Here is a 16482-nt window from a genome sequence, read left to right on the forward strand (position 1 = left end):
CGGATCTCCGAATAACAAAGAATTTGTCTGAATTTGTATTCGGACCGAAAAGAATTGCACATGTCTAATGCCCATTATAGGACATGCTTATCCAATACTTGTGCTCTATACCTGTTTTCTTCTAGGCTCCCTTATGCCACATACTGAAACCTTATTATTATTATTATTTGGCTTTTTATCCAGAATTTAGTACAATGCATCAGGTCAACCCACTCTTTAAAATGTATGTAAACATACATTTTTTAAGTGTGTGAAGTGCATTGCACTGTAGTTAACATACTGCTTTAATTTTTTTGTTCAATAAGTTGAAGCCACACTAAATACCTTGTGATCCTCCAAGTCCCCCTGAGTATGATGTTCTTTCTGTTAGTTCCTGACCACCCTAAGCAAACAAGTAGATCCCTGCTAATTTGGGCAGATTTCATTCCTACTTTTTTTAATAGGACTTACAGCATGTCAATGCATTGTGGGCCTGTGGCTCGTAGTAAGGCCATGGCATCACAGGCGGACACTCCGCAGACTAAACCTGCACAGCTTGATTGATGCTTGAAAAGTCTGAGTGAAGCCAAAGAGCTCCTCAGATATGTGACATCGGCACAGACAGTTTATTGTCCTTCGGGGTCTCTGTCCTCAGAGCTTGGGGAGAAAGATGGGCTACAGTGGTCACTGGCCACCAATGTGGAAGAACTGCATTGTAAGGGGGCAGTCATAGCAATGATCTCCAGCAGCCTCATGACAATTTTTACAATTCTTGACTGCATTTTGAAACACATCCTACTTTCTCATCATCTCTATAGCATTTCTGCTGCCTCTTACCATGTCTTGCAGCATTGTCTCTGACCATTCCTTGAAGCATGCCCATAGCCTCTGATATCTCTCGTAGCTTGTCCATAGTGTCTTACCATTTCTTGAAGCATGCCCATAGTCTCTAACCACCTCTTGTAGCACTTTATAAATGGTGAGTATATTGCGCTCAACATATGACGTGAATCAATAAAGTGCTAGTGCAAATTTAAATACAATAAATAGGAATATAAAGGAGTTTGAAAGTCTTTGAAATTGCCTATTATCAATAAAAAGTCCAAACAATCAGCGACAACAATTTTGATAAAAGCATAGACTTGATAGAAGTGTTATAGAGCCTCCACCTCCACACTTTCACACAGTGCTCTTACAAGGTACTTCTTACCAGAAGTATATGACCCCTTGATTATAGGGGGTCACATAGGCATAATGATCCAATAAATAAACGATCCTCCGCTCCAAATTCCCTCATTCACCGGGGTAGGCATTCAGACCAAATACAGGATCTCAATATGGACATATGGAAAGGCAAGAAAAGCTCTCATGGTGCAGTACGTTGAAAACATCAAGCTTTTATTAAAGGTAATGCACTGACTACAATTCCATGAAACTTTCGCTTTGTACAGTCATATAAAATCACGGTAGCTGGATGTTGAACACCGCTTCACGCCAGCGTTCCACCAACCCGGAAGTCTACGGTCTCACGCTCCCGACGCACGTTTCGTCAGCCCGTGCTGACGTCATCAGGGGATCATGAAAGTGTGGAGGTGGAGGCTCTATAACACTTCTATCAAGTCTATGCTTTTATCAAAATTGTTGTTGCTGATTGTTTGGACTTTTTATTGATAATAAGCAATTTCAAAGACTTTCAAACTCCTTTATATTCCTATTTATTGTATTTAAATTTGCACTAGCACTTTATTGATTCACGTAATATGTTGAGCGCAATATACTCACCATTTATAAATTGTCACAGCTTTTTTGTTTGCAGCTCACAGTGGGGAAGCAATTCCTCAAATTTAATTTATTGTGCTTTCACGTTCACTATTTATGTGGCTATTTAGCCTTATCACGTAATTATTCATTTGCGCAGTTTCATTTGGTCCTTACCATTTTTTCTACACCTCTTGTAGCACACCCATATTCTCTGATCATCCCTTGCAGCATGCCCATAGCCTTTGACTATTTCCTGTTACATATCTGCAGTCTCCCACAGCTTTCTGTTGCAATACATTCACCAAATATTATTTGTGGCCCCTTGGTGATTTCATGGGCATTACTATTACTTGAGATTTTTTTTTTTATTATCAAGCATAACTTTATTTAAAAAGTGTAGTATGGGGACAGGGTCGCTTTGAATATTATTCACGTTTGGGGGAAGCATTTCCTTTTTATTATCTGCACCATAACTTTGAGATTCCATATTTTACAAAGAGGTTTTTTAGAACTATTTGTACACTAGCTGGAAATTATTTGAGTTAATAGCAGGTTGCAGTCCTGTAATTATACGTTTATGTAATGACTAAACGTAGCAAATGGTTGAAGTCCCACTGGTACGGTATGTGGGCTTGCATATAACCTTTCCAGCCAGCACCTGAATCAATTAGCTAATGTGTTCCCCCCCCCCCCTCTTCTGTTCCTACACTGGATTCAAAAACTTCCTTCAAGTTTTCAAGAACAACAACAAAAAAGTAAGGAATTCATATTTAAAAAATGGATACTATGGAGATGTTCATGTGTGTGATGTCCACCAAATGGCACAAAATTCAAGGAAATAATAGATAGCAAAAGTTAACAATATTTGTACATATGTCAGTACAGTATTTTGCTTGTCAATGCTATTATAAGAGTTACTGGATTATAGCATAAGTCAACCCTAGGATAGATGCTGTTGGGTTGAATATTCTTTTATAGCTTTTTACATCTCTTGGTGGATCCAGCAGCATCATATATCCAGCCAGTTAAGGCAGGGCCATTGCAAACCTAGCAAATCTCAGTCCTCTTGCACTAACCCTTTGAAAAAAAATTGAGCATGAAAGTGATACTTCCTTGTACGGGAAGGTGGTGGGTAGATTTAAGCTGGGAACTTAAGGCACTTTTCCACTGCAAGTACCGGCTCGGCTCTACTCGGCCCTGCTTGGCCCGGTTTGCTTTTCCACTGCTGGTACCGCATGGTACGGTGTTGGAACGGTTCGGTACAGTATGGTTTGCTTTTCCACTAAAGTAGTACTATAGGTAAGTGGGTGGGATAACAACGGGGTGGGTGGGATTCTCTGACCAATCAGTGGCTAGAAGTGACTGCATGCAAAGGATTGTGGGATATGGTACCAGTTTGGTACCTGTTGGAACCACAATCGAGTAGGTACTGTTTTTTCAGAGCCGTACCGTACCGTACCGTTCGGTTCCATGCAGTGGAAAAGCGCCACCGTACCGTACCGAACCGTTCCTACACTATACCATGCGGTACCAGCAGTGGAAAAGCACAAAAGCGAGCTGAACCGTTCGGTTCCATGCAGTGGAAAAGCGCCATTAGACTGATGAAGTTTCTAGAGATATATAGGAAGCCCCGAGGTGATTCAACCTTCCAGCATCCATCAAAAAATGGAATACCATTTTCTAGAGATATATAGGAAGCCCCGAGGTGATTCAACCTTCCAGCATCCATCAAAAACTGGGATACCAGTTTTTAGAGCAGAAACTTCTGGCACCAGGATCCCAGGACAGCTATTTTGTTGCAGCGGAACTTTCCAAAGAAGTCTTCATGCTGTCCATATCAGTCACTGCAGATTTGGGAGTAGAGTGGAGCTCAGAGGTTTACCAAACTCATCTCTGAACTCACGCTCTTTTTTCAGTCCAATGAGTTGCAGACTGGGTCATGCCTGCCCCATAGCTCATGTAAACATAGAGATATGCTGTGGAATGCGAATGACACAGCTCTCTAAACCTGACCTCCTTGTCAAACTCAATGTATAGATGATAGAAGTGGTGTAAAAGTAATTAAATCCTAACTCCAGACAGTGCTTAAAAAAAAACTGATTTTGTCCACCTCAGCATATGCACAATATAGTGTTCATTTTATGAAGGGATGATATAATGCAAAGTAATACTTACCTTAACTCACAATCCAGCAGCTTTTCTCTTCACAAAGTCCAGTTGTGGTGATCCTTCCCCCAAAGCTGCTCTTCTTGTCAGTCTTAAGCCTCGTACACACGCAACGATTGTTGGCCGTGAATTTTCGGCCAACGTCCGATCGGCCGATTGTCGGCTTGTTAATATGATGATTCCGACAACCGACTGCGACTTTTCGGCCGAACAAAATCTGGTGTGCATGCTATAAAATTTTTGTTGGCCGTCACCACAACGGCCGATTTTTCGTCAGTCAGTACAGATTTCGGCAGACAAACATCAGATGAGCAAGACTGGGCATGCTCAGAGAAGAAAAAACACACGGAAAGTTAACCAGCACATGACATCACTTATGAAGTTGGTTGTTGTTGGCCGAGAAAATTTGTGTGCAGACTAGAGCACCAACACAACAACACTGGACAAAAGACGGCCGATCGGTCGGCCAACAATCGGTGCGTGTGTACGAGGCTTTAGTCTTGTCACCACTTCTCTCACCAATATCATCACATACAATGGACAATCAGCGGCCACCACTGGTCCTGCATCATTGTACATGATAATGTTGGAGTGCCCGTTCACATTCCAGCGCTGGAGAGAAGAGGACTGGACTGCCGGGTGTTGTGGCATTTAGTAGTAAAGTAAACAGTGCTCTGTTAAATCATCCCCTAGAAAAATGAACATTATATTCTTCATCAGTTGGGAAAGAACAAATTAGATTTTTCCGAGCACTGTCTGATGTTCTTCTTTAAGAGTCTATTACTCCTCCGCCTCTAAAGGTCAATGCCAAGTCTTAGGTCATGTGATCCCTATCTGAGATCAGGAAGAGCTACTAACTGGCTATTTAGGTAATTTGTTCCCACCTAAAACTGGCCTCAGAGAGTTATAACTGTAGTGGGTCCTCTGAGGTGGGGAACTGATATAGGGTCCTCTCGGGAGAGGAATAGATATTGTCAATATATTCCATTAGGCGCTGTAAACTAGAGTGGCGCCAAAGTGAATGAATAAAAATGTTGATACAGTTTATAATATATAAGAAACTTATATGATATCGTACCAGTTGGTGAAGAAAAAACAATAACAATGTATGTGTGTGCATGTGAAAGGCAAGACAAGACATCAAAAGACTCATCCACCCACCTTATCAGAAGGTTTGAATGGGTTCCCCTGACCGCTGAGTCCACCACTGATACTAAATCCAAGCCCGGGATTCTTCTCTATCCTTACACAGTACTGGTATAAAGAGACAAAGGGGACAGCAAAAAGAAGATTTACAGCAATCCTGGAATTTTCCATGCAAAACACTTAAGATTTAGTAAATAGGAAACTTTTTCGAGCTTATAGTGAGGCAGTGCAGGGATGAAGGTCCTTAACCCCTACCAAGGTTGTGATAGTGAGGCCACCTTTAGTGTGCTCAGTAGAATATCCTACTAGAACCAATTTTAGACTACCTAACAGCATGTCTTGGGTGTGTTGGAGGAAACCGGAGTACCCAAAGAAAACCCACTGTCATGGTCAGGGGTCAGGTTCAGAGACCAGTAGCTATAGTAGTAGAGAGGCTCCCACTTACCAGCAGGATAAGTATACAAGCAGGTCACCCTGACGGATGACACAGGCTCACCAGAGGTGTGTGGTCTAAGCACTAACTGGTATTCACCTGAGCTCTTGATGGTGTAGATGGGATTTGCTGCATGTTAGTACCAAGTTGCAGTCCTCAGGATTGCCCCACCAGAAGGTGAACAAGTCGGGGGTCTAGTTGCAGATACAGTAAAGCAGGTAGGAATCAAGCAGAAGTGTAGTAAGTCAGTATGCAAGCCAAAGGCTGGCAACAAGTGGTTGCATTTTGGGATCAAGCGGAAGTGTAGTCAAGGAACAAGGCAAAGGTTGGTAACGAGTAGTAGTGAATATATGAAAAGCAGCAGGAGTGACAAGAGCAAGATATTGCACAATTATCTGGCAAATAGGAAGTGCAAAGGAATGGCCTTAATAGGAAATTGATGGGAGGGTTCAAGCTTCACCAGAAACAAGGTTCAAGACAAAACTGTCCAAGGAATTGTCCAGGGAGCCATCCAGCATATTGGTTTGCTCAGCAAGAAAAGATACTGCCAGATACAACAGAAGTTGTAGGTTCAGATTTCAGTCCTGACACCCACGCAAGCACAGGGAGAACATGCAAAATCCATGCAGATAATGTCCTGAGCGGGAGACCTAATACATATTTGCCCTACCCAGGGCCGCCATCAGGGGGGGGTACAGCCAGTACTCTTGTATGGGGCCCCGGCACATAGGGGGGCTCGGACAGCAGGAAGATCGGTAGGATGACAGCATACCTCCCAACCTGGGTAGGACTGTCCCGCTGTACAGAGGCTTTGTCCGGCATAATTCTGGTGATAAATGTTCCCTTCTAGCTCAGAAGGACCTGCAGCAGTGGGAACATTTAGAACAGCCAGGGATTGGCTAACAAACCAGCTAGGTGTGCGCTATGCAGCCACAATGAGAGACTGCACCTGTCACATGCTGTGATGTCGGTAATGGGCGGGACTGCTACTCAGACCCGCCCCCTGTGTCAAGCAACACGTGCATAGGGAAGAAGGAGAAGGAAGATATGGCAGCCAGCAACAGAAACGTATTTTAGAAAGGTAATCATGTGGAAGATGGGGGACATTTGGGGAAGATAAGGGCAGAGGAGAGGTGTGTGTGTTGCAGAGGTTGTAGCAGCTGGGAAGAGGTGCAGTACAGAGGCATTTACGTACATTCGCTACTATGTACAGCTTGGTATGGCACTACTCCCGATTTTTAACATTGGCCTCAATGGAGAATCTTGGTCATCACTCCCGATTTTTAACATTGGCCTCAATGGAGAATCTTGGTCACCTTGGTATAGCACTACTCCCGATTTTTAACATTGACCTCAATGGAGAATCTTGGTCAACTTGGTATGGCACTGCTCCCTGTCTAACATTTGCATCTATGGAAAATCTTGGTCAGCTTAGTAAGGCACTACTCCCTATCTAGCACTCTCCTGAACCCTGTGCATAATGCACTCCAGAACCCTGCATTCTGTATCTAGCATTCTCCTGAACATATTCCTGACCCCTGCACGGGGATGCGGTTGTGAATTTGTGGAGGGATTTGGGGGGTTGCGCTGTGAGGGGTGATTGGGAGGGATTTCTGCTAGGAAGAGGGATTGGGGGAGGGGGTGATAATATAATTTTGATATTTTCGGTGGAGGGGGGGCCCTGTCAGGTAGGCTGTATGGGGCCCCAGGATTTCTAGCCTTCAGCCCTGGCCCTACTAAGGAAGTTTAGTACTTGGCACAGGGACATTAAATCGGGCAAAACTGATTAGCTCAATATTAGTTGTTTACATTGTTATTAGTATTAGAACAATTGTCACTTTTGGCCCTCATCAACAGTAAATCTCCACCAGAACATAATTTAAACAAATTATCAAAACTCTAACAGCATTGATTTTAAAAAAAGAACATCTGTCGCTGAAAACAAAAATATCCCCCCCCCCCCCCCCACTCCAGGGTCCTAGCCCTGATGGATCATTTCAGTGAAATAAAAAAGATATGAAGGTATATATATCCACATAAAGCTGTCAATTTTATTGCATTTTCTGTAATTTTATCAGTAAGCAATAAAGCAGAAATGGCAGCTTGGCTCAGTCTCCTGTAATGTAAGTGTGTCCAGGGTCTGTCTGATTTATGGCTCTGATAAAATGTGTGATTACAGTAGAGGCCTCGTCGGCGCGCTCTTCGCTCTGCAGGAAGAGTCACCAGGCCTCCAGGATTAAAGGCAGGCGGGGGAAAAAAAATCTTAAAGCCCAACTGAACTTTAAGTTTAACTCAGCTAAATTTATTCCAGGTGAATCAAAACAAAAGGTGCACAAAGTCTGAGCCCACGTTCACATTGGGCCCATTTGACATGTCAAATCGTATGTCAAATCGGAGCCTATTGCCGGCAAAAGGACAGTCTGAATTGGTGCGACGCCAACTTTGCGCCACCGCACCGATTCCCTAAAGTAGTTTCTGCACTACTTTCGGTGACTTCTGGGGGCGATTTCAATAGACAATTTTGCAGAAACACACACACAGATGTCTGTCAAATCGCCCCCCGAAGTCGGACTGAAAATGCCAAACTAAAAGCACGATTTCAAACCCACCCTCAGTGTGAACCTAAACTTACAGTTCATTTTTTTGGAAAGTAGCCACAGCCAGAGTAGGAAAGCCTGTCCCCTACCAACATGTTGCAAAGAGGACCCTTGAGCAATAGCCTATCTGCAAAGGTAGGACAAAATCCCTGCTGAATCGGAGCAAGAGCTCTCCAATCAGCAAGGGGCTTTAGCATTGCTAATTACTGAGCTTTAAAGTGATTGTAAAGTCTCGTTTTTTTTCTTTAAATATAACAATTATGTTATATTTCCTTCCTCTGTGCAGTTGGTTTTGCACAGAGCAGGCCGGATCCTCCTCTTCTCGGGTCCCCCGTCAACGCTCCTGGCTCCTCTCCCCTGCCAAGTGCCCCCATAGCAAGCAGCTTGCTATGGGGGCACCTGAGCCAAGCTGCAGTTCTGTGTGTCCATTCAGACACGGAGCTGCAGTTCGGCCCCACCCCCTCTCTCTCCTGATTGGCTAACTAATTTTGATTGACAGCAGCGGGAGCCAGTGGCGCCGCTGCTGTGTCTCAGCCAATCAGGAGGGAGAGTCCCGGACATCGCTGGATAGGGATGGGCTCAGGTAAGGGGGGCTGCTGCACACAGAAGGCTTTTTATCTTAATGCATAGAATGCATTAAGATAAAAAACCTTCTGACTTTACAACAACTTAAAGGCCTGCCATACATTATCAAATTTCCTTTTTCAATTTCCTTTAGATTTACCTTTAACTATGTAGTGCAATGGCCTGCCTGATTGCATACAAAATGAAAGTGTTTGACCTTATATTGCAGGGGTCTTCAAACTATGGTCCTCCAGTTGTTCAGGAACTACAATTCCCATCATGTCTAGTCATGTCTGAATGTCAGAGTTTTAAAATGCCATATAAGATGTGTAGTTCCGCATCAACTGGAGGGCCGTAATTTGAGGGTTCCTGTTATATTATATGGTTTTGGTATATCTAAAGGAAAATTGCATCATGTATGGCCAGCCCTTGTCTAACTCTGCAGTAAGCATGTTGGACCTCTACAGGGAAACCACTGCTTCCACACAAATAGCAAAGATTCCACTCGGCAGCATGCTGGCATGGAAAAGGCTACTACGGCGTCATTGACTCAGAATCAAGCTGAAGCCGAAGCATTAAAGTCAGGAAACTTGTATTTTCAGAGGGACCGTGGGAAGTGGCAGCGTAATGGCAGTGGGGTTTATTTACTAAAACTGGAGAGTGCAGAATCTCGAGCAACTCTGCACAGAAACCAATCAGCTTCCAGGATTTATTGCCAAAGCCTAATTGAACAAGATTAAAGAGTTACTCCAGTTTTGTGGGAAAAAAATCAAGCAATTAAAAAAAATGATAATATAGCATATACAATTACAACTCAAGTCATATTGTAATTGAATGTTTAAAAAAAAAAAGACCTTTCCTTTTTAATCTGCAGCGCTGTAATTTTCTGTAAAATGAAATGTGACAACCTGGAGGTGTTCTTTACACAGATAGTATACAGAATGTAATTTCCTGCTTATGTGTTTGGCTTATGATTTTCCTAGAAGTCTGCACTAAGATACAAGTCAGATTTGAGCATCTCCTGCAACAAAAATGTCATTTTTGGTGTCATATTCTCAATAGGAAATCACATCCAAAGGGGTATAGACTAGGGCTGCACGATATTGAGAGAAAAAGTACATTGAGATATTTGGTTTTAAACAATATATATTGCGATATTGAACTGGGTGGAATGCAGAAGACACGGACAGTGCAGTCGGGACTCACAGTGGTGGTAGGAGTAGCCGCCGGTGACCTCCTGTGATCCTCACCTGCGGAGACGGAGGAGCTGTGGGCCCGAAGCAGGCACAAGGTATGACGCCCACTGAGTATCTGCATGTTATGTGCGGCTCCTCCCCTTTGCCATGTAAACAGTGGTCACCTGGGTAACGTGTGCGGTAGGGTCGGGGGCCCCCCAGTCCGGTGTCTTCCATGATCCGGGCTGTCCGCACGTGCACAACAATGTGCAGCTTGTGTTAGTGTTCCGCCGTGTGCGGTGTTGTGTCGATATCGGTTTCCCCATGCTTTCGGCTGTGCTTGGAACTCCGCCCCTCCAGCCCGATGCAATCCAGCTCTCCCAGCTCTGCCTCTAGTCTCCAGCCGACCATTACTCCGCCCTGCACCGCCCATTGTCTCTCCTGGCTGCATCGGGGGCGCGCACGGGGGCGGGATCAGGCTGTAATGTTTTGTAAATAGATTCAATGGAGAGACAATGGGTGGAGCAGGGCGGAGTAATGGTCGGCTGGAGACCAGAGGCAGAGCTGAGAAGGCTGGATTGCATCGGGCTGGAGGGGCGAAGTTCCGATCGGCTACCAGCACTGTGATTCCTCCCCCCGAGTCCCGACTTCTCCCTGCCTAATGCTAATGCTAAATATCGTGTCTTCGGCCATATGAATATCGCCCATGCCCGCAGAACGATAGTCGATATCACATCGACTATCGTTCAGCCCTAGTATAGACCCTGCCACCTTCCTCATTAGAACTCTGCAGGTGCAGCAGCTGATTGATCATTATAAAGTCATTCCCATACAGATTCACTTTGTACATGGACACAGGCAAACAAACAGCTATTTCTTCAGAATAACAAAAGGTAGGAATCTGCAAAAAAATTTGTTAAAATCCCTGCACAGTGTACATGAGATCACCCAAAGGGGAATGTGTTACTAAAGTCATAACTTTTTTTTTAACTTAAAATAACAAACATGTTATACTCACCTGCTCTGTGCAGTGGTATTGCACAGAGTGGCCCGATCCTTCTCTTCTGGGGTCCCCAGCGGCTCCTCATCATCTTCTTACCTCCACCATAGCCAGCTGCTTGCGTGGTCTGCGTACTCCCGACCTGTGTGTCTATGGAGCCGCGCTCCATAGACTTACACAGCGGGACTTAGGCCTGCCCCCCCACTTCCTATTCACTCCATTTGATTGACAGCAGCAAGAGCCAATGGCTACTGCCGCTTCTTGAATGCTGTGTGAAGAGGAAGTGGGGGGGGAAAGATGCAGCCCTGCAGGGCGCTAATCTATTCTTCCCTCTCTTACTCTTAACACAGATGAAGGGGGCACAGGGAAATTGAAAACTTAATGCAAACAATGCATTAAGGTAAAAAAACATTTTTTTAGGTTTAATAACACTTTAAAAGGAAGTAAACCCTCCCCAAAAAAGAAATAAATAAACCCTGAAAGACAAAGGCATAATGAGCTAGTATGCATCGCGGGGAAGCCGATGCACGTGTCAGGTGGCTCCGATTGCTGCCTGACACCCGCAATCGCTCCCCGCTGAGAGAGTAAACACAGCTGACCGTTCTTCTCCCTGGAATGATCACAGAGCCCCTGTGATCCTTCTATATAGGATCACAGGTCTCTATGATAATTTCACGAACCACGCCCCCCCCCCCCCACAGTTAGAATCACTCCCTTAGGCTCACATTTAACCCATTGATCACCCACAATGTTAACCCCCTTCCCTGCCAGTGTCATTATTACAGTAAAAGTGCATATTTTTTTAGCACTGATGTCACTGGTCCCCCCAAAAGTGTCAAAAAATGTCGGTTAGGGGTCCGATCTGTCCGCCGCAATGTCGTAGTCCCACTAAAAAATTGCAGATCGCCGCCATTACTAGTAAAAAAAAAAAAAACCAATAAAAATTACATAAATCTTTCCCGTAGTTAGTAGACGCGATAACTTTTGCGCAATCCAATCAAAATACGCCTATTGCGATTTTTTTACCAAAAATATGTAGCAGAAAACAAATTGGCCTAAAATGTTAAAAAAATTAGATTTTTAAATTTTTTTTTTGAGAATCTCATATAGCAGAATGTGAAAAATACAGTTTTTTTTTCCAGAATTGTCGATATTTTTTTGTTTATAGTGCAAAAAATAAAAATCGCACAGGTGATCAAATAACACCAAAAGAAAGCACTATTTGTGGGAAAAAAAGGACATTCATTTTATTTAGTTACAGCATCGCACAACCGCACAATTGTCCGTTAAAGTAACGCAGTGCCGAATCGCAAAATATGGCCTGGTCATTAAGGGGGAAAATCTTCCGGTCCAGAAGTGGTTAAAGTCATTGTAAAATTATGTAATCCGTTTTGTAAAAAGATTATATAATGTGCAGTGTGTCTCTTATTGTAGTAACTTATTGTGAAAAATACCTTTTTTACAGAGCCGCTGGGCGCTCACGTGACCCGCTGACGCTCTTCTTCCATGCTCCGAATACTGCAGAGGAAGGGGCCAAGAGCCTGCTAACGTCAGCCTGCTCCTCGCGCTGCAGAGGGAGGAGAGGAGAAGATCTCCGGCAGGTCACATGAGCGCCCAGCGGCGCTGTAAATAAGTTATTTTCCACAAAAAGTTACAAAAGGAGACACACTGCACATTATATGATCTTTTTCCAAAACAGATTAAATGTTTTTACAAGGACTTTAACTAGGGTTTATTTTAGGGTTAGGGCTTCTATTGCAGCCATCCCCAGAAATTACGCTAGGTCTTATTTTCGGAGTAGGGCTTATTTTCGGGCAAACTGGGTAGGTCCACTTTTATTGATGATACAATGATCACAGCTTACAGGTAACAATGAAATAATCTATGTTGCTATTCTGATAGGTTCCCTTTATACCTGCTCCGGATACCCGTCCATGCTTCTCTGCCCTTTCGTTTGGATTAAGCAGCGTCCAGACTGGGGTCCTCTCTGCGCAGCTGGGATCTGGATAGGCAGCGGGGATTGATACTGCTGGATTGTCACTTTGTTCATCCCACCATCGTAGTGCGGCTGCTCCCTGGATCTGTGCTGCAGGCTCTGGGATCCCATCAGTGTCTGGATATGGCTACCTGCCTGTGGGTAATGCAAGCTGTTAGGCAAAAGTTCTGAAAGCTTAAAAGAAATGATCATTACAACATCTCAGCTATTTGACCAGAAGATGATTTTGCTCCAAACTAGAAAGAAGTAGTCGCACACCTCTTCCACAAAGATAAAAACAATTTTATTATAACGGTGCACATATAGGAGTTGCAACCCAACTGCCCCTCCAACGCGTTTCGCCACCTATTGCAGTTTCGGCTCTGTAGATGGTGAAATGCGTCAGTAGAGTTCAGCTAGAAGGAGTGTCCAGTCTCCTGGTACAATAAAGTTGCTTTTAACTTCCTGGAAAAGAAGGTCAGCTCTGTATTTCTAGTTTGCAACAGAAGGGGGTCCATTGGCTGCAGAAATACACAGTGCCAGGCTTTGGAGAGGAACCAAAAAATAGAGTAAAGAAAGAAATAGATTCTTTAACAGCTCCAGGAAGGCATGTACAAGCCAAAAAAATTAAAGCAAAATTCCAGCTTTTCCAACTCAGACAGTGCACCAGGGTTTCCCCATTCCCCCCCCCCCCCATTAACCCTTTTGTTGCTGGGCCATGCGCTCCACTTTTAATCTCAGGTGGCTAGTTTTTCACTTCTTTTCCCCATTTTTTACTTTGTAAAAGACCCCACCCCTCAAACCATATATTTTCTGTAGGCACAGGACCAGTAAAAAAAAAAAAATGGTGCTACTGATTTTATAGGTCTCCCTAATGATATCAAAACGATAATTTTGATTAAAATATTATTAATACACACAAACACAACAGACATATTCTACCAGCATTCCCATCAGGCTCTGCCTACTGTCACTGTTCAGCCTCTCATCATCAGTTGCTAAGATTCTAGCAGCCTGCATCCTAGCAACCAATGCAGTGCTCTATGTTCTAGCAACCAATGAAGTGGTCTGTGTCCTAGCAACCAATGAAGTACCCTGTGTCCTAGCAACCAATGAAGTGGTTTGTGTCCTAGCAACCGAAGAAGTGGTCTGTGTCCTAGCAACCAATAAAGTGGTCTGTGTCCTAGCAACCAATTAAGTGGTCTGTGTCCTAGCAACTGTTGAAGTAGCCTGTGTCCTAGAAACTGATGAAGTGATCTGTGTCCTAGCAACCAATGAAGTGGTCTGTGTCCTAGCAACCAATGAAGTGGTCTGTGTCCTAGCAACCAATGAAGTGGTCTGTGTCCTAGCAAACAATTAAATGGTATGTGTCCTAGCAAACAATGAAGTGGTCTGTGTCCTAGCACCCAATGTAGTGGTCTGAGTCCTAGCAACCAATGAAGTGGCCTCTGTCCTAGCAACCAATTAAGTGGTCTGTGTCCTAGCAACTGTTGAAGTAGCCTGTGTCCTAGCAACCAATGAAGTGGTCTGTGTCCTAGCAAACAATGAAGTGATCTGTGTCCTAGCAAACAATGAAGTGGTCTGTGTCCTAGCAACCAATGAAATGGTCTGTGTCCTAGCAACCGATGAAATGGCCTCTGTTCTAGCAACCAATTAAGTGGTCTGTGTTCTAGCAACTGTTGAAGTAGCCTGTTTCCTAGCAACTGATGAAGTGGTCTGCGTCCTAGCAACCAATGAAGTGGTCTATGTCCTAGCAAACAATGAAGTGATCTGTGTCCTAGCATCCAATTAAGTGGTCTGTGTCCTAGCAACCAATTAAGTGGTCTGTGTCCTAGCAACTGTTGAAGTAGCCTGTGTCCTAGCAACCAATGACGTGGTCTGTGTCCTAGCAAACAATGAAGTGATCTGTGTCCTAGAAACCAATGAAATGGTCTGTGTCCTAGCAACAAATGAAATGCCCTCTGTCCTAGCAACCAATTAAGTGGTCTGTGTCCTAGCAACTGTTGAAGTAGCCTGTTTCCTAGCAACTGATGAAGGGGTCTGTGTCCTAGCAACCAATGAAGTGGTCTGTGTCCTAGCAAACAATGAAGTGATCTGTGTCCTAGCAACCAATGAAGTGGTCTGTGTCCTAGCAAACAATGAAGCGATCTGTGTCCTAGCAACCAATGAAGTGGTCTGTGTCCTAGCAAACAATGAAGTGGTCTGTGTCCTAGCAACCAATGTAGTGGTCTGTGTCCTAGAAACCAATGAAGTGGCCTCTGTCCTAGCAAACAATGAAGTGGTCTGTGTCCTAGCAACTGTTGAAGTAGCCTGTGTCCTAGCAAACAATGAAGTGGTCTGTGTCCTAGCAACCAATGTAGTGGTCTGTGTCCTAGCAACCAATGTAGTGGTCTGTGTCCTAGCAACCAATGTAGTTGTCTGTGTCCTAGCAACCAATGAAGTGGCCTCTGTCCTAGCAAACAATGAAGTGGTCTGTGTCCTAGCAACTGTTGAAGTAGCCTGTGTCCTAGCAAACAATGAAGTGGTCTGTGTCCTAGCAACCAATGTAGTGGTCTGTGTCCTAGAAACCAATGAAGTGGCCTCTGTCCTAGCAAACAATGAAGTGGTCTGTGTCCTAGCAACTGTTGAAGTAGCCTGTGTCCTAGCAAAGAATGAAGTGGTCTGTGTCCTAGCAACCAATGTAGTGGTCTGTGTCCTAGCAACCAATGTAGTGGTCTGTGTCCTAGCAACCGATGTAGTTGTCTGTGTCCTAGCAACCAATGAAGTGGTCTGTGTCATAGCAGCTGATAAGGGGTCTGTGTCCTAGCAATCAATCAAGCAAATGTGTACACAATAATAAAATTAACACACAACAAAGAATGGGGTGTATATTCCTGAAAACATATTTTCTTATGAAAACAGGATCAATTTTAAAATTAGGCCCAATTTCAGGAAAACAAATATATCTTAATACTAGTTCTATGTCAAAATATGCCCACATCCCATAGCATGTCCAAAGTGTCAATTAATTGTAGCAGGGCATTTTAAATGGCATATATGTGATGACACCATCAATCAATCAAAAACATATAACATTTATGAAGCTTATTGTACCAAAGTTAAAAATATACAAGAATGTCCGATATAACAAAAAGGTTGACCTATATGTTCCACAATAATGGAAACTCATGCAAGAATTATTCTCAACGCGTTTCAAATTATTTAAATATCTTCAACAGGGGTATTTGTGAATAAGGCCTAGAAAAGATTGTTCCTCTCTTGGAGCTACCATATGTAATGTTGTATTAAGGATTGAGTTTTGACCACATAGGTTTGAAGACATATATCTGTACTAATGAAAGTATATATGCACGTTTATGTCTTTGTTATAAAATTATGTGCCACAATATTTTCTAAATCTTATTCACAAATGCTCCTGATGATGTTTTATTATTCAAAATGCAACTAGCTATATTGTGAGTCTTCAATTATGTGGAACATATAGGTCAACCTATTTGGTATACGGGACATTCATGTGTGTTTTTAACTTTTGTACAATAAACTTTATATATTTTAAATGTTTTTTTAATGATTGATTGGGTCATCACATAATGCTAGCAACTTGATAGCTTTAGACATGTTATGGGATGGGAGTATATCTTGACATCGAACCAGTATCACGATATTTTTGTTTCCTTGAAATTGTG

General features: G+C 43.4%; 1 protein-coding gene across 5 annotated transcripts in view; it reads right to left on the bottom strand.

Annotated features, from left to right (window-relative positions):
• Window positions 1-16482, bottom strand: part of LRRC7 (leucine rich repeat containing 7) — a 597872-nt gene that overhangs the window by 36763 nt on the left and 544627 nt on the right. For all 5 annotated transcript variants that reach the window (XM_082265612.1, XM_082265611.1, XM_082265609.1 and 2 more), the window contains 2 exons: window positions 12737-12952; window positions 5068-5160 (listed from right to left, as the gene is read on the bottom strand). In XM_082265612.1, coding sequence (XP_082121738.1) covers window positions 5068-5160; window positions 12737-12952 — 309 coding nt within the window. The remainder of the gene's footprint in view (window positions 1-5067; window positions 5161-12736; window positions 12953-16482) is intronic.

The sequence above is a fragment of the Pelophylax lessonae genome, assembly GCF_965119305.1.
Source record: "Pelophylax lessonae genome assembly, chromosome: 8".
Taxonomy (NCBI): Eukaryota; Metazoa; Chordata; class Amphibia; order Anura; family Ranidae; genus Pelophylax; species Pelophylax lessonae.